Genomic DNA, 17,290 nt, shown 5'->3' with positions numbered 1-17,290 from the left:
TTTCCCCCCCCCCCCCTATTTACATTAATTCCGGCACAAAAAATTATCCATGAAAGGGCATTGAATAAAGAACCTTTAATAACCATTTCCATGGGAACATAACCTCCCAATCGTTCAGCAAACTTTTCACCTACTGCTGTTGAGGCCAACTCTGTTTTAACAAACTGCAAAGAAATTTAGATAACACACGCAGATAAATATTTGGTACTCATCGATGAATATAGGTGAATAAATAGTGCAAACTGAACTAAAAGTTAAAATTCAGACTAAGAACAATGCACAAAAAATGACACATGGGACCTCAAAAATTGACTATGTTATCGAAGGTAAACATTGAGAGAAACTGCAAATGAATTTGGATAATACACAAGGAAACCAGAGCCAGAGAACCAAGGGATAATACTTCCTCGTTCATGAAGTCTTAAATATGAAATCCAACTACCAGTAGAAAATCCCTTCAGGTAAGAAGAAATGTAGTAGGTTCAACTATACCACATAATGCATGAAGAAATAAAGGTAACGTAATTGAACCATAAAACAGAAGAAAGTTGAACACAGTAATTGTCATCAGACCATCAAGAAGCCACAATAAGCATATCACTCATAATCTCATATATCTTGTGTGTGTCCCTTTTAGCAATCATATATTGGTGATTGAAGATGTTCACCCTCTCAAGATTGTATTTTTGGAACATTGGATAACATTGATAAAATTCTTCAACGTATCTTCTTACCTCAGGACAAAGCACATTGATTCGAATTCCCTTGCGTTTGTAAGGCACAAGTGATCTGGTAAACATAACAACACCACCTGGAAACAAAGAAACATAAATTCAAAGTCACCTTTGAAATCGTTGTCATTCAATAACACATAACTAACCACAAACAGCTAAGAAAAACAAGTTGCATGAGATATGAGAGAAAATAGAAAGCAAATAAAAGACAGATAAATACCTTTGGATGCAGTATATGCTGAGTCTGCAAATAGTGGATAAAGACCTGAAGCAGAACCTAGGTTGATAATTACACCAGGTTTTCCCAATGATTTCATGGTCTTTATCTGGTCCACACAGCAGAGAGAGGCAACAAGAAATTAGTTATTAGTGAATGGGTTCTAAAAAAGTTCAATAGGACGCGATGCGAAGTTGCATTGAATTTTCCCCGCTTTGAAAGACAGGCCACAAAATAAGTCGCAGAAGAAGAAATGCAGAAAATTTTGTTGAAAACGCCTATAGAACTCTGAACTCTTTAAACAGATTAACCATAAATTGTGGTTGCACATCAAAAAAGCAAGCGATTCAATATTAGATCTTCTTTACTCAAATAAATAAAGATGATTTAATTAACAATGCCCCTCCCACTCTAAATACTTTAATATAAACAAAGGTTACGATAAAGGACACAAGTAAATGCACATTACAGGATGTTAATGGTTAGAAGTGAACCGTGTTCTCCTTTTCTCCTGTCCTTCCTCCCAAAGATCCTACTCAACTATATTTTGAACCGTTGTTAGTTCATTTGGGAAGGATGGAGATGTAGTTTTACATGACATGTAGGATTAAATAATAAAAAATCAATATATTTAAATATGTTCAGGGGTGGGAAAATCAAATTATCCAGGACTACAACCAATCTCTATGAAATTTCTTTCATTACCAAGAAAAGTCATAGGATTAAGGATGCCCTCAGTAACTAACCAGATAAATTAAATGTTCCATAAGCAAACCAAATTTGAGACTGAATTGGTATGATTTGAAAAGGATTAATTAGCTGAACTTAAAAGATGGAAAATATAATGTGATTGTGTAGATGGTATGCAGTTGAAGGGTAGAGTGAATTTATTAAAGATGCAGGCATCCAATGAGTAGAATTTCCTATTTCCAAGCAAGCCAAATGGTAAAACCAAATTTGACCTCAACAACACTTAATAGTATTACGGTGGAAACCAAGTCCCATATGAAGACATACTGCAAGTTGAGTGCATGCCATGACACCAATTAGGTTCACATCAATAACACGTCTCCATGTTTGAGCACCATCAGTTTCATCATTATGAAATACTATTTTGCTGCCAATTCCTGCACTGTTGATACAGATATCTAATCCTCCATATGTTGCCAAATGCTTGCCAAAAGCCTTCTGTATGTCATCTGCTCATCAGCCAAAATGTGGGAAAATTGTATAAACATATAAAGGCATCAACTTATTCAAACAAATGAATTTGTAGAAGATACGAAGTAAACCCAAAAAAAATGTCGACACTCTGTGTTTGGCATTCGTTTGTTGTGATCATTAGTACAAATGCAACAATGCTTCATAAGGAGCCATCGACAGAAGGCATCCTAGCATTGTCTAAACATATAATGGCATCAAACTAATTCTAGTAAGTTTTCTGATAAATGAATTGGTGGAGGATATGAATTTTTTTCTCTCTTAATTATAATTTTAAAAAAAGAAGAAGAAAAGGTAAACATCTATACCTCAAAAAAGGGACACGTATATACCTCAAGTTTGCATCAAATGAAGTACTCTTTCTAAAGCCTTTTGTAACTACACTAATTTATAATCTTTCAGCAATTTTTAGTTATTGTGGAGGGAATAGAACAACCGCATCTTCAACAGAACATTTTCTACTTTTTATGAATTCGTAGTCTTTTTTTTATATATATTTTAGCTCTATTGGTGTACATGTTATTCCTTCCTTTCAAATTAAAGTCTTAATAAAAAAATGACTTCATGGAAAATTGGAGACCTATTTTGTAGCCTAGAAAGAGTATACCAAATAGACGCAAGAATTTCGGTGGAGTTCATCCTATTATGCCACGGCCAAAAGTTGCGTTCAAAGGTTTTTTGGTTTGTAAGAGTTTGAAAAGTTGGCATTGTGGTTTCTTCCTTAGATTTTTTTTCATAAAACTAAAAGCAATTATCACCATACCCCTTACAAGTATGAATGACCACAAGCTTCGAGTTGAATTTATGATCTCATAACTATACAAATGAAGAAATAGATCTAACTTTTAACAAAAGCTCAGGAGAAATGACAAAATCCTTGTAACTTTCATGGCAGTGAATACCCTATTCCCAGTAATAAACTCCGATGTGAACATTAAAACAACTATAGCCATGATCATACTATACAGCTTATTAGTAATGACAACTAGAACAGGAATCTAGCTATCAAATATAATATTGACGTAATTAACTTACAAGAGAGACATGCAATAAGGAGGGAAAACCACCAGAGTTTTTTAAACAAGAAAGGATCCAATAAAATTTATAAGATAGGAGATTCCACTCACTTGTGTTGGTAACATCACATCTTACGAATATTGCACGAGGAACCTCTAACTTAGGGTGAAGCTTGGCATTTTTTTGTTGGATAATGGATGCAACTTCCTGACCCTTTTCTTCAGAAAAATCAACGACAGTCACAAATACTCCCTTCTCTCCCAGAGCTAGGCAGAGAGCTTTACCTAAACAGGAATAACCACCAAATAACGAACACGCCATTGAGTACCAATCATTAGAAAATAATAATAAAATCACTGCATTTAAGAGAAACGAATATATTTTTGTTTAATTTTTCCTTAGTTCTCGAATGGCTCTGCGGTCTTTCCAATGCATAAAATCAAAATTCTAAGCTTGTGTAAGAAATCCTTTTTCTATTGGTTACAAACATACATAATAGAGTAAAAATTCAAACAAAATATACACAAAAAGGACTAAGAATTTTAACAATAAAAAAAAAGTACTAAAACACCACTGCAAGTGTACCAAACCTCTAAAGCTAAGAACAATAATGAATTTTAAAATTTTTCCCCATGATGCAATCAACATAATTAACATTCTGATAAAACCGTCCGCTTATAAATAGGGACGGTTTGCTCAATATTAAACCATCCTCCAAGCTGGCCGGAGAAAAGAAAAATACATGAATCTATACATTGTTGGATGATGAAAGTCCACGTCGGCTAATTTAGGGAACGATCATGGGTTTATAATCATGGAATACTATCTCCATTGGTTTGAGGCCTTTTGGGGAAGCCCAAAGCAAAGCCATGAGAGCTTAAGCTCAAAGTGGACAATATCATACATGGTGGAGAGTCGTGATTCCTAACTCCTAACGTTCATAATCCAATCTTACTATTCATCCACAGTTCAGAAGCTTGTAACCAAACGCTTGAATTAGTTCGATGCAGAAATAACCAATCACTCAACAACATGATTAAGACAAGACATCAACAATACAGTTAATAAATTAAATTCATTAACGGTAAAGTCATCACGTAGCAAAACCAGAAGCGCGCCAAACGAAAAGCAAGAATTAAGGAGATTACCAATTCCAGAAGCTCCGCCGGTGACCAAAGCCGATAATCCGGGTTTCAACTCCATACTCTGGTTGGAAATGGCTGCAGAACAAGTGAGAGGAGCTTGATGAAGCAAGCGAAATTGCTACAAACCTATTTCCGTCTCCCTAACGTGTCAGAATCTATATAAGACGTAGACCTGAGCGTGCCCATGCTGCTGATCCAGAATGGGAGAGATTAAGAAAATTAAGAAAAAATCAAGCAGTAGACGACGAACAAAACCGCTGAAGACAGGAGAATTTGATATTTACGGCCAATCAGCTGCTCATGAAAATGCCCAAAGCCGGCTGAGATTTGTAAATATCGAAGCAAGTTGACGTAGTTTACTGGCCTTGCATATGATCCATAAATGTAAAGAAAGTAAATGTTCTTTCAATAAAAGTGAGTGAAATTCCTTTTCTACCCTTTACTATTAAATTTTAATTTAAATAATATCCCTTCAGCCCTAAACTTTTAATAAATTATATTAATATACTTTTCAAATGTATCTAATAAATTTATAACATTTTCAACCATTTAAAAATTTTATAAAATTGTTTGTACATAAAATTAAAATTTTAGTGTATTAAATTAAAATAAATTGACTTAAATTATTACTAACTTTTTGGTCGTGATGTATAATAATAATAAAAATAATAATAATAATAATAATAATGGATTGTAATTTAATTTAATATTAATTGATAACAACTACATAAAATTGAATACTTTATGAGATAAATAGACCATTTTAATATTTTACAATAATATCACATCAAGTTATTATTATTATTTTTTTTTAATATGTACTATACTTAAGTGGAGGTTCAACCAGTCAACGTAAAAGACTTGCTCAGTTACTTTGGAGCGGACATATTTGTTCACTAAAAATCTTGAAGTTGCCTTGACTCGGTACTGTCATGGTCTTGGAATTATTAGATTTGAAAGGTTTTATGACAACGGTCATCTAAATATTGAGGATGCTAAATGAACACAACTCTCCACAATGATATGATATTGTCTACTTTGAGCACAAGCTCTTATAACTTTGCTTTGAGCTTTCCCAAAATGTCTATTTTCTAAATTAGCCGACGTGGGACTTTCATAGGAGAAATCCCGAGTCAATAACTTACACTGTAGAGACAAATCTTTAACGTAGACTATGCTTACCGGGTAAAACGTCCATTGAATGGAGAATTAAATAGAAAAAATGGTAACATTTTTATTTCATTCATGTATATTATTATTGTACTTAATTGTTCAAATTTAATACATTTAATTATTGAAAACTGATAGTCAAATATCGTTGACTAAAAAACCACACCATCTCACGTGCTTTCTTGATTGTGTTCGTTTTGTCAAAGTTTATTTATTTATTTATTTATATATTTATTATTAATATAAAAAATCAAATAATTTGTAGGAAAATAGAAACAATTTTGACAAATCTTATAATTTTTTTTTACGAAAATTGAAAATTTTAAAATCTCAACTTATTTTGTTTTGGTTGAGGAAGTTATACATTTATGATTAAGAAATATAAAAATTTTAATAAATTTTTATTTTAATGAAAGTTTTAAAATATTTATGAAAATATGAATATAATAGTGCAAAAAATTGAAAGAATATGATTCTTTTTTAAAAGCAAAATTAAAGAGTATTATTTATTTATTTATTTATTGTAATTTAGAGAAAATAATATACATATGGCAAATTTTGTTGGAAAATTTGTAGGTTTTATTTATTTATTTATTTTATTTTATTTTATTTTTTTTGTCGAAGATAAAAATCGAAATTTCTTTCCCTCATGAACTCCCTTTCTTCATCTTGAGGTCAGGTACACACCGAACTCTTAATCTCTCTCTGAATTTGACCCTTTTTGCTTGTTCTCTTAATTTTTGTTGAATTTGTTTAGCGAACGGATCTTCTGTATCTGCTACTTACTTTAAGATCTCTTGCGAACTCTATTTTCTGTTCTTCAGGATCTTACTGAAGCTGAGGCTGCTATTACGCTGAGGACCTCTTGCATCATTGCGAGGTACATTTTTATTGGGGTTTTGTGCTAATCGTGTAGTTCAGTGGAAATTATCGCTTGAATTTGATTGGATATGATGTTTTGAGGTTATTGTTGTGTTCAATTTGATGGTCGGGTGGTCTGTAATTGGAAAATCATCGGATGGGTTTTTGATGAACTGGGCATCATTTGTTCTGTTGTTTTCTTTTTTTTTTTTTTCCATGAAGCTGCTTTCATGGAGCTTTAGGAATGCTGTTAGTTTTGGTGAAAATGTTCTTGAAATTTCGAGATGCTTTACAAAAAATATCTTCTAATTCTGCCCTGAAATCCCTTCAATTTGGATATGGCCATAAACAGTTCAATTGGTTCAGATCAAGATGTCAAGCTGCAATGAATTGACAGTAGTTTATTGGGCAGCAGATTGCAGCTTGTTTCTCTGAGTCCTCATTAGTTAGTGAAGTTTGAAATTTTTATGCTGTTTGTTGGCTGTCATCTGAGTGGATTAACCATTTGAAAGCTTTGTGGCAATGAAGTGTTAGGAATTACGAACCTCCACAATGGTATGATATTGTCCACTTTGAGCATAAGCTCTCATGGATTTGCTTTGGGCTCCCCTAAAAGACCTCATACCAATGTATTCCTTACTTATAAACCAATGATCGTTCCCTAAATTAGCCAGTATGGGACTCTCTCCCAACAATCCTCCTCTCGAACAAAGTACACTATAGAGCCTCCCTCGAGGCCTATGGAGCCTTCAAACCGTCTCCCCTTAATCAAGGCTCAACTCCTTTTCTAGAGTCCTCGAACATAGTACATCTTTTGTTTGACACTTGGGTCACTTTTGACTACACCTTCGAGGCTCACAACTTATTTGTTCGACATTTGAGGATTCTATTGACATGGCTAAGTTAAGGGCATTGCTCTGATTCCATGTTAGAAATTACGAAGCTCCACAATGATATGATATTGTCTACTTCGAGCATAAGCTCTCATGTTTTTGCTTTGGGCTTCCCCAAAAGGCCTTATACGAATGGAGATGTATTCCTTACTTATAAACTCATGATAATTCCCTAAATTAGCTAATATGGGACTCCCTCCCAACCATCCTCAACCTGAGCTGACTTTATGATTTGGGTTTCAGATTACTGAGTAGGAGTCATGAGAATTGTTAGGAAGATTAAGTCCAAATTGCTCAGATAGTGAGAAGTATACAAGAAGAAGCAAACCTCTCAGCATAATGTATCCATTGGGTCCAATAATTTTTAGTATTTAGTTTTCCTTTCCCAATCGCCTGTTTCTCGAGTAATGATATGTACAATTTCCCCCCATTTTGTGATCTACATGGGGTTTTGACACTAAAGAATAGTTGGCGCATGGTTTAATAAGTCAGTCTATGAAATTTGGGGTCGGGAAGGCTAAATTTATGCCATTGGAGTTTGGGTTGTGCATATGAATCAGCAATGAGAAACTTGGGCTCGTGTTACGTATACTATATGTAGTTTACTTTTCTAACTTTTTTCGATTGTGTTTCACGAGTTTGTATTTTAAGCATTTGATTCTGAAGGGAAATAATATCCTGGCTTGTTTAAACATGTAAAAAAACAGTGCTTGCTTAATCTGAATCATTGGAGCAAAGGAAAATCCAAATGGAAGACTTAAACAGGAATGTTTCTCAGGCTCCTCCAAGTCTGCAAACTCGAAGTTCTCCGGACGGTCCTGTGGCCATCCTTTGGGATATCGAGAATTGCCCTGTTCCGAGTGATGTCCGCCCTGAAGATGTAGCTGGTAATATAAGAATGGCTTTGCGAGTGCACCCTGTAATAAAAGGGGCAGTTATGATGTTTTCTGCGTATGGGGATTTCAATGCGTTTCCTAGACGATTGAGAGAAGGGTGTCAGCGAACTGGGGTCAAACTAATTGATGTGCCGAATGGTCGGAAGGATGCTGCGGACAAGGCTATACTGGTCGATATGTTTCTCTTTGCCCTCGACAACCCTCCCCCATCTTCCATAATGCTCATATCTGGAGATGTCGATTTTGCTCCAGCTCTTCACATTTTAGGTCAACGTGGATATAATGTGATACTCGTCATCCCTTCTGGTGTGGGCGTTTCATCTGCCCTTTGCAATGCGGGGAAGTACGTTTGGGATTGGCCGACTGTTGCTCGTGGTGAAGGCTTTGCACTTTCCCCCAAAATGTTGACTTCCCGTGGTGGAGTGGCTGAAATTTCTGGATATCTCAAGGGATGCCATATCAATGACGATCCAGATGGCAGCCAAAACGAAGAGGAAGCGATTGTCTATGGAGGGGTCTCCCATGGCTATTACAACCTCAGGGATTTCTCAGTAGTAACTCAGTCTTTATCTGAATACAATGGTAATTCGACAGTTCCTTGTGCACCTCCAAGTTTGAGGTCACAGAGTCTCCCATGTGGTCTGAGCGACGTTCCAACGGGTCCCGTTTCATGTGGAGACCAGAATGAGTCCGCTTGGTGGCCGCAAACAGGAGACTTAAATGTTCTGAAGGGACAGTTGGTTAAGTTGCTAGAGCTTTCTGGAGGGTCCTTACCCATCACTAAGGTTCGTGCCGAGTACCAGAGAGTCTTTGGAAGGCCACTTTACACATCCGAGCCCGGTGTCAAGCTTGTGAATCTTTTCAAGAAGATGGGAGATGCCCTCATTGTAGAGGGCAAAGGCAACAAGAAATCAGTCTACATTCGAAACTCGAGATCATGCCCGAGCGCCCCACCTTTGATATTATCAAGGAAAGAAAACAAGAAAGGTAAGGGTACTTCAGAGGAAACTATTGATATTGCTCCAGGAATGGGCTCATCAGACGAATACTCAGAGGAAGAAAGAGTAGTTCATGAAGAACATGACGAGAAGGAAGGTGTAGCAAAAAACAACAACGAGTGCGGTCTCGAGCAGTTCAAACACCAGCTACAGGAGATTCTCGTCAGCTATTCATGTAGAATCTTCTTAGGATGTTTTGAGGCAATATACCTACAACGATACAAGAAAGCCTTGGACTTCCAGAGCCTCGGTGTTCGCGGATTGGAGGAGTTGTTAGACAAAGTAGGCGACGTCGTGGTTTTGCACGAAGATCCAGGAAGCAAGCGCAAGTTCCTGGCTGCTCTTGGTGGCTAACATGATAATGAAGATGATCAGGTAGCTACCTTTGTAAACTACTATTATTGTATGCCATTAACTTGTCAAATAGCTGAAAAGAAATAAGAAAAAAGGAAAAAGAAGCCCATGTTTGTGGTGAGTGCTGCCTGCCACATAGTTTTAGAAAGAGTCGAGTATGGCTGAGGGTGAGGCTGGTTGGTTGCTGTTTTTTCTTCCTCCAGCATGTTCTTCGTGTTCTTCAACATATGGAACCTGTCACTGTGAGTCTCTGTTCCCGATGATCTGCTTTTGGAGATCTTTGTCTGTGTCTGTATATTACTTTCCACTCAAGTTCTAAAATTTATATATACTTTTTTTTTTTTTTTTTTTTAATTTTCCTCTGTTATTAAGGATTGGGGCAAGCGGTATTCTATAGAGGACAACGCTAGCCAAAATTCTTTATGAGAAAGGGTAGTCCTTTGTCCCACGCAACTAACTTGCTCACGTGGTTTACTCTAAAAAAAACCATACTTTCAGAGACCTAAAACAATCTAAACTAATGTTCGGATACTAAAAGATAAAGATTTTTATAAATTTATTAGTATTAATAAAAAAATATCTTATATATTTTATATTAAAGAGTATTATTTCTATAATTTAGCAAAAAAAAAAAAAGAATTAAAAAAATTCCAAGTTGAACAAATGTTGTTCTGATGGAGCCAAACAAGTAGGGTCGGGTTATGGGCCGTACCCCTTGACAATGACCAAAGCTCAAATAATGAAAATCAAACACGAAAATTAATAAATATATTATTTTAAAAATATAATAATTAATAAAATAAAGGGAAAAAAAAGTAGGCGGTGGAAATAGAAGATTAGTAGAGAGTCGGGTGTCGGCCACATGTTTTGGGTTTCGACAGGCGGCATGTTAGGCGGCGGGCGGCTTGAGAGCTGGACGCGGCGGCCTGAGGCCGTGACCCTTCATTGCTTGGAAAGGTTATTATTCCTAATTATTATTTCAATCCACTAATCAGCCCATAATTAAATTTAAATTAAAGTTTAAAAGGTTAGAGAGTAAATTTGTAATTTAATACATAAATTAATTATAATTTTTTAATAATAAATATAAATAACGCTCAATTACTTAAAATAATACATGTTTCTCTCTTATATTTATAAAATAAATAAAAAAATTAACGGTAAGAATTTTTTATTACCTATATATCATAAAAATATTATCGTTTTTATTGTTTTAATTAAATAAAGTTATAAATCGATTTATTAATTATAAAAACTTGACCGAGATGACATAAATTTAAATATTTGATTTTATAAAAAAAATAATTAAGTTAGGTTATTGAAAAGACTTAACTAAGAAGGAATTTGTAATATAAATTTTATAACATCCAAAGGTCATTGACAAAGAAGCAATAATATATTCAATTTGTGATGTAGGTTTTCAACTAAATGAGGTAGAGAGAGTAAGAAATTAATATATTATATTTTAATTTGATTTAATCTCACTAAACTTTTAATAAATATCTATTGCTTTCAGGTTGTTTTCACACCCCTTATAAAAGAATGTTTTGTTTTTCTCTCATACCGATGAGGGATCTCACAATCCACCTCCTTTAGAGGTCCAACGTTCTCATTAGCTCACAACCCACCCCAACCCACCCCAGTTGGGAGCCTAACATGTTCATTGGCTCACAGTCCACCTCCATTGGGAACCCAAAGTCCTTGCTGATTAATCTCCCTATAATGACCTAAATCCACCGCTAGTAGATATTGCCCTCTTTGAGCTTTCCTTTTCAGGCTTCCCCTCAAGGCTTTTAAAATACTTCTGTTGGAAGGTTTCCACACCTTATAGAGGGTGATTTGTTCTCCTCCCTAATCAATGTGGGACCCATTACGTATATTGTCCGTTGCTATTTGTAACAGTCTAAGTCCACTGGTAGCATATATTGTCCGCTTTAACCCGTTACGTATTATCGTTAGTCTCACGGTTAATTAAGAGATGTCCTCTCTCTCAGCTCACAATTAATTAACCTAACATTAAATGATATTTAATACGTAGAAAAGTTGGATTAGAATTAGCCTAACATTATAAAATATTATTAATATGTATATATTAGGTATTAAATAATATTATTGAATACAAGAATTAGAAGGTAAATTTGAGAAGGGAGAGGTGTAAGGCAACCACTTATTACAATCCAATCCTTTCATAGCTTCTCCTAAAAGGAGTGGAAGAGGAAAAGGCAAAAAATAGGCTAATAAATAAAATTATTAATAATTATTTGTGGGAACCCAAAAAAAAAAAAAAAAAGAATGGCCTTTGAAGGCTACCAAAGGTTCTCTAATGAAAGGGAAAGAGAGTCCTTAAAATCTCTCAATTCCCACATCCAAATCCAAATCCAAATCCATCTCTCTGAAACAACCATGTCCTCTCTCTCAGCTCCCTTTCTCTCCCCTCCGGCAGCTTCCACGCGCCGTGGATGGCGTCGAGTTGCGGCAGCGCCGATCACAACAGCGCCGGCGGAGGTGGCGGTGGAGGAGGCGAGGCTAGAGGCAAGAGTGGAGGAGAGAGAAGGGTATTGGGTGGTGAAGGAGAAGTTTAGAGAAGGGATTAACCCACAAGAGAAAGTGAAGATAGAGAAAGAGCCAATGAAATTGTTCATGGAGAATGGGATTGAAGAGCTTTCAAAGTTGTCAATGGAGGAAATTGATGCCTCTAAGCTTACTAAAGACGATGTCGATGTTAGGCTCAAATGGCTTGGCCTTTTCCATAGAAGAAAACATCAATGTGAGTTTCTTTTCGATCTTCGTGTCGATTGTTCGTGGTCGTGGTCGTGGTCGTGGTCTCTCAACTTTCAAAATTAAATAAGAAATTAATTAAAAAAAAAAAGGAGCTAGGAGGGTAAGATAGTGATTTACATCTTAATTTATGTATTTATTGACTAAAGTTGAAATTTATATAATTGAAATTAATTAATTAATTATGTAAAGTTGAAATTAAAAAATATTTAAATGGTGGTTTATTTTATAAATTAATTCATTTTTGGATCTGAAATTGATTATTTTTTAATTAGAAGAATTTTAAGAGAGAGTCTACATTAAATACTTTTATATGCAATTTGATAAAAAATAATAAATGACAAGCGTGCCCTTTTAAAATATTTTTTAAATATTCTCTCAAATTTAATTATTTATTTATTCTAATAAAAATGGTGGTTTTTTAAACAGATGGGAGATTTATGATGAGATTAAAGCTGCCAAATGGGGTGACAACAAGCGAACAGACGAGATACTTGGCGAGTGTAATCCGGAAGTACGGGAAAGACGGCTGCGCCGATGTGACGACGCGGCAGAATTGGCAGATTCGCGGCGTGGTTCTGGGGGATGTGCCGGAAATTCTGAAAGGATTGGCTGGAGTTGGGCTGACGAGTCTGCAGAGTGGAATGGACAATGTGAGAAATCCCGTCGGAAATCCCCTCGCCGGCATTGATCCGGAGGAGATCGTCGATACTAGGCCTTACAACAATTTGCTCTCGCAATTCATCACTGGAAATTCCCTTGGAAATCCTGCATTCACCAATTTGTAAGTTCAATTCCAAATCGTGTATCTAATTTAAACATTTCCCTAAAACCTAGAAGTTGAAGAATCGGAAATTGGTATGTGTTCATCTGAAGAATTGTAGTATGTGATTTGTATGAACAGGCCAAGAAAATGGAATGTGTGCGTGATAGGATCACACGATCTATACGAACACCCTCACATAAACGACCTTGCATACATGCCCGCCACGAAGAACGGACGAATGGGCTTCAACGTGCTGGTGGGCGGGTTCTTCAGCGCCAAGCGGTGCGCCGAGGCAGTGCCGCTCGACGCCTGGGTGCCGGAAGAGGACGTGGTCCCTCTCTGCGGAGCTGTCTTGGAGGCTTACAGGGACCTCGGCACCAGAGGCAACCGCCAGAAGTGTAGAATGATGTGGCTCATCGATGAACTGGTCAGTCTCATCATATTATTCAATACATCCTAACATATCAGTATCATATAGTCCACATTGAACATAAACTCTAAAGTCTACTGATCAAAGGGGCTGTTAAGAATATGAATTAGTGACTAAATATACACTAATGGGTTGATTTAAGTTCTTGATCTGAAAGAAAATGTAGCTCTTGATGCGAAATCTGCTGGTTCTGTGTTGGATTTAAGGTGATTTGATTATATGTACCACAGGGTTTAGAAGGATTTAGAGCTGAAGTAGTGAAGAGAATGCCAAGACAAGAGTTGGAGAGAGCATCACCGGAGGATTTGGTAAAGAAGGAATGGGAAAGAAGGGACTATTATGGAGTGCATCCACAAAAGCAAGAAGGTTTAAGCTTTGTAGGAGTTCACATTCCTGTTGGTCGAGTTCAAGCAGATGAAATGGACGAATTGGCTCGGCTCGCCGATGAATACGGCACCGGGGAGCTCAGATTGACAGTGGAACAAAACATAATCATCCCCAACATTCAAAACTCAAGGTTAGAAGCCTTAGTGAAAGAGCCTCTATTTGACAAGTTTTCACTAGAGCCACCAATTCTCATGAAAGGATTGGTAGCCTGCACTGGCAACCAATTCTGTGGACAAGCCATTATAGAGACGAAGGCTAGGGCATTGAAGGTGACTGAGGAGGTGCAACAGCGAGTCACAGTGAGCCGACCGGTGAGGATGCACTGGACCGGTTGCCCAAATACCTGTGGCCAGGTTCAGGTTGCTGATATTGGGTTCATGGGGTGCATGGCTAGGGATGAGAATAAGAAGCCTGTTGAAGGGGTTGATGTCTTCTTGGGTGGGAGAATTGGGAGTGACTCACATTTGGGAGATGTGTATAAGAAGGCTGTCCCTTGTAAGGACTTGGTGCCCTTAGTTGTGGACATTCTCGTACAACATTTTGGGGCTGTCCCAAGGGAGAGGGAGGAAGAAGAAGAGGACTAAGTTATAGGGCAGGCTGTACCTTTCAAGTTTGGACATATTGGAAGCATTTGCCAAATGGGGCAATACAGGTTTGGTAACATTCAAATACACAGCCATTTTGATGTAACTAATCTTGTAAGTTTGTATTTCAAAGTTTGTAATCATTACCCATATGTTCATTAACTCAGTAATGAAGAAAAGGGCAATAATATTTGCATTCTGCATTTAGTTTAATTACACTCGTTTGAGTATCTGATGTCGATAAACGGTTTGTTCGACATTGTTCTAATTTGGCAAATTGAACTTTACGGATAATCTTGACATTCAAGTGAGAAAATGTATTGTTGAGGATTATACACTCTCTAAAGTTTTAAGTATACAAGAAAGGAAAAGACAACAGCAGGTCTGAGATAAACCTGACCATAAATATATTAATTTTTTCGTTTAAATATATGCGAATAAATTTTAAAATTCCTAAAGTAAATAACAAAATATCCAAGCTGGGCCCACAGAAATCCCCGCTGGCCCAAATTCCACCGAGTGCCAATTTGCGTTGTAATGATGCCACGTCATCAACCTCTCCGTATATATACCTCACTCTTCGGTTCAACTTCTAAACCCCCAATTCCAAATTCTCAATTTCTCTCTCTCATGACCTCTCGATCTCGATCCACGGAATCGCCGGAATCGTATCACTTCTCTCTTCCGCCGCATTCCATGGCGGATAGGTTTTGGCGCGAGCTTCAAATTCCGCTTCCTACATTTGATTGTGCCGCCTCCGCCTCCGCTTCCGATTTCTTCTCCGCTTCTGCAACTACTTCTTCCGTCACTTGTTCGAGTACGGACGCGATTTTCTCTCCCTCTGGTTTCGAGACGTGTAGCGTTTGTCGAATCGATGGCTGTTTAGGCTGCAATTTCTTCCCGCCGTCATCGTCACCGGTCGAAGGCGAGAAGATAAGCGGTAAGAAGCGTTTGAAGAAAATTTACAGAGGCGTTCGACAGCGGCCGTGGGGGAAATGGGTGGCCGAAATCCGAAATCCGAAACTCGCAACCAGAGTCTGGTTAGGAACCTTCAATACTGCCGAAGAGGCCGCTAGGGCTTACGATAAAGCCGCGTTGGAATTCCGAGGGCCCCGAGCGAAGCTTAATTTTCCGTTTACTGATGATTCACTGAGAACAATGAGGCCGGAAAATGAAATTTCGAAGAACGGTAGAAATTCGGCGGCGAATGGAATCGAAAATGAAGATGAAATATGGAGGAAGATTGAGAAGGATGAAATGGATCAATGGATCTCGTCGCTGATCACGGATCACGGCGGCGATTCGTCAGACTCCACCAGTATTGGGGCTTGAGAATTTTCGACTATCCTACTGTTCGAATTTTTAAAATTTCCGTAAGAAAAAATCCACTGGTATTTTAGATATTTTAGGTTTTGGATTTTAAACATCCCAAAAAGTATATCTAAAATCTTCAATCACAAATTTAGTTTCTAAAAATTAAATTTCTTGTTCATCCAACATTATGATACCTTTTTTTATTTTTATTGCTAATTTAGAATTAATTTTAGCTAATTAAAAGGTTATAACTAAAATTTCTCCTTCATTAAACTTATTATTACTTATTTTTTAAAATTAATATAAAATCTGAATTTAAACAATATAAGTTGATCTATTAATTTAATTTATATAATTTAAAATGTATTCAATTTTAATTTCTATACTTGAATATGTTTTCACGTTTTATTTACATAAAAATTAATATTATTATATAACAAGTTTCGATAAAAAAAATTTAATAATTAAATTGTTGAAAAATAAAAAAAATTAAAATAATAGTTTTGTTCATAATTTAATTGATTTAAGTATATCTTTTAAAAAAAATTCACATTAAATAAACGTTTTGAATATTAAATAATTTCTTAATAATTAACGAGTTTAGTTCAGCTGAGCTGGATAATAAAATATAATTAATTACTTAAGGTCAGGAGAAAAAAAAAAACAACAAAAGCATAGATTCCACGTTTCTAAAATGCACCAATAATTTTCCTCCACGTGTTCAAAAGATGGGTTTTTCATTTATTTATTTTTGCCCATGTGGGTTATTCTTTATCCCTTAATTTGGTTTTTTCAAAAAACAAGAAAACATTTCATCACACTCTTCATATTTAGCACGTGTTCTATTTTTTTTATGATGAAGACAAAAAAAGAGTGGTAGTGAAGCAATGATGCCCCCACTTTTTTTCTTTTATTTTTTGAACCCTTAAACAATTTTAATTAGGTTAAATTATATAAATAAATAAAATTAATAAAATCTCTTTGAAGTCTCTAGAGTTTTCGAATAAAACACACTCTTCGTTCGTTATCTAAGTCGTTACGATTATACTTTTGAAGATCATAATTTTTTTATTCGACACTTAAAAATTCTATTGACATAATTACTATTATATTATTAATTTTATATATAAAAGAGACAACGACCTAAGATCCTATCAATTTTAAATAGTTTTAAATTCATATTGTGCTTTCTTTCAATTAATGTTTCCCAAAAGTTTATTAAAAAAAGTATCATGGCAAAATCCAATGTGAAAATACAAAAAGTTTATGGCACGTGTAAAATTACTTTAATAGTTTATTAAAAAGGGAAAAAATAAAAAAAACCCAAGTCTTTAAAAACTATTTTTTAATTTTGAATTTTTAAACAAAACACCCTTCAAAAGTAAATTAACAAAATAGAGAAATTTAAACATTAAAATATAAACTCATTTCTCAAAAAAAAAAAAATTAATGTTAGAAATCTCTTTCAATTTCAATTTCAAAAAAAAAAAAAAAAAAAAAAAAAAAAAAAAAAAAAAAAAAAAAA

The 17,290-nt window shown here is 35.6% G+C and overlaps 4 protein-coding genes across 5 annotated transcripts in view; 3 read left to right on the top strand and 1 right to left on the bottom strand.

Moving 5' to 3' along the window:
- Nucleotides 1-4,665, bottom strand: part of LOC111482894 (prostaglandin reductase-3-like) — a 10,280-nt gene extending 5,615 nt beyond the window's left edge. The window contains exons 1-6 of the mRNA XM_023128923.1: nucleotides 4,338-4,665; nucleotides 3,300-3,473; nucleotides 1,969-2,150; nucleotides 955-1,060; nucleotides 735-811; nucleotides 74-164 (exon numbers count right to left, since the gene is read on the bottom strand). Coding sequence (XP_022984691.1) covers nucleotides 74-164; nucleotides 735-811; nucleotides 955-1,060; nucleotides 1,969-2,150; nucleotides 3,300-3,473; nucleotides 4,338-4,392 — 685 coding nt within the window. The 5' untranslated portion in view covers nucleotides 4,393-4,665. The remainder of the gene's footprint in view (nucleotides 1-73; nucleotides 165-734; nucleotides 812-954; nucleotides 1,061-1,968; nucleotides 2,151-3,299; nucleotides 3,474-4,337) is intronic.
- A 1,439-nt stretch (nucleotides 4,666-6,104) lies between these two features.
- Nucleotides 6,105-9,849, top strand: LOC111482896. 2 transcript variants are annotated; one of them, XM_023128925.1, is made up of 3 exons: nucleotides 6,105-6,183; nucleotides 6,329-6,384; nucleotides 7,966-9,849. In XM_023128925.1, the coding sequence occupies exon 3, from the start codon at nucleotides 8,007-8,009 to the stop codon at nucleotides 9,504-9,506; it is 1,500 nt and encodes a 499-aa protein (XP_022984693.1). In that variant the 5' UTR covers nucleotides 6,105-6,183; nucleotides 6,329-6,384; nucleotides 7,966-8,006; the 3' UTR covers nucleotides 9,507-9,849. The 2 variants fall into 2 exon arrangements, with proteins under 2 accessions (XP_022984693.1, XP_022984694.1); XM_023128926.1 differs by having other exon boundaries at nucleotides 6,138-6,178.
- Nucleotides 9,850-11,859: 2,010 nt separating this feature from the next.
- LOC111482895 (ferredoxin--nitrite reductase, chloroplastic) lies at nucleotides 11,860-14,665 on the top strand. The gene is made up of 4 exons (XM_023128924.1): nucleotides 11,860-12,273; nucleotides 12,714-13,068; nucleotides 13,189-13,477; nucleotides 13,711-14,665. The coding sequence occupies exons 1-4, from the start codon at nucleotides 11,910-11,912 to the stop codon at nucleotides 14,449-14,451; spliced, it is 1,749 nt and encodes a 582-aa protein (XP_022984692.1). The 5' UTR covers nucleotides 11,860-11,909; the 3' UTR covers nucleotides 14,452-14,665.
- A 399-nt stretch (nucleotides 14,666-15,064) lies between these two features.
- On the top strand, nucleotides 15,065-15,903 carry LOC111482898 (ethylene-responsive transcription factor ERF109-like). The gene has a single exon (XM_023128928.1). The coding sequence runs from the start codon at nucleotides 15,082-15,084 to the stop codon at nucleotides 15,781-15,783; it is 702 nt and encodes a 233-aa protein (XP_022984696.1). The 5' UTR covers nucleotides 15,065-15,081; the 3' UTR covers nucleotides 15,784-15,903.
- Nucleotides 15,904-17,290: the final 1,387 nt, after the last annotated feature.

The sequence above is a fragment of the Cucurbita maxima genome, unplaced genomic scaffold, assembly GCF_002738345.1.
Source record: "Cucurbita maxima cultivar Rimu unplaced genomic scaffold, Cmax_1.0 Cma_Scf00008, whole genome shotgun sequence".
Taxonomy (NCBI): Eukaryota; Viridiplantae; Streptophyta; class Magnoliopsida; order Cucurbitales; family Cucurbitaceae; genus Cucurbita; species Cucurbita maxima.
The sequence above is the reverse complement of the archived record's forward strand: the minus strand, read 5'-3'. Positions and strand labels throughout refer to the sequence as shown.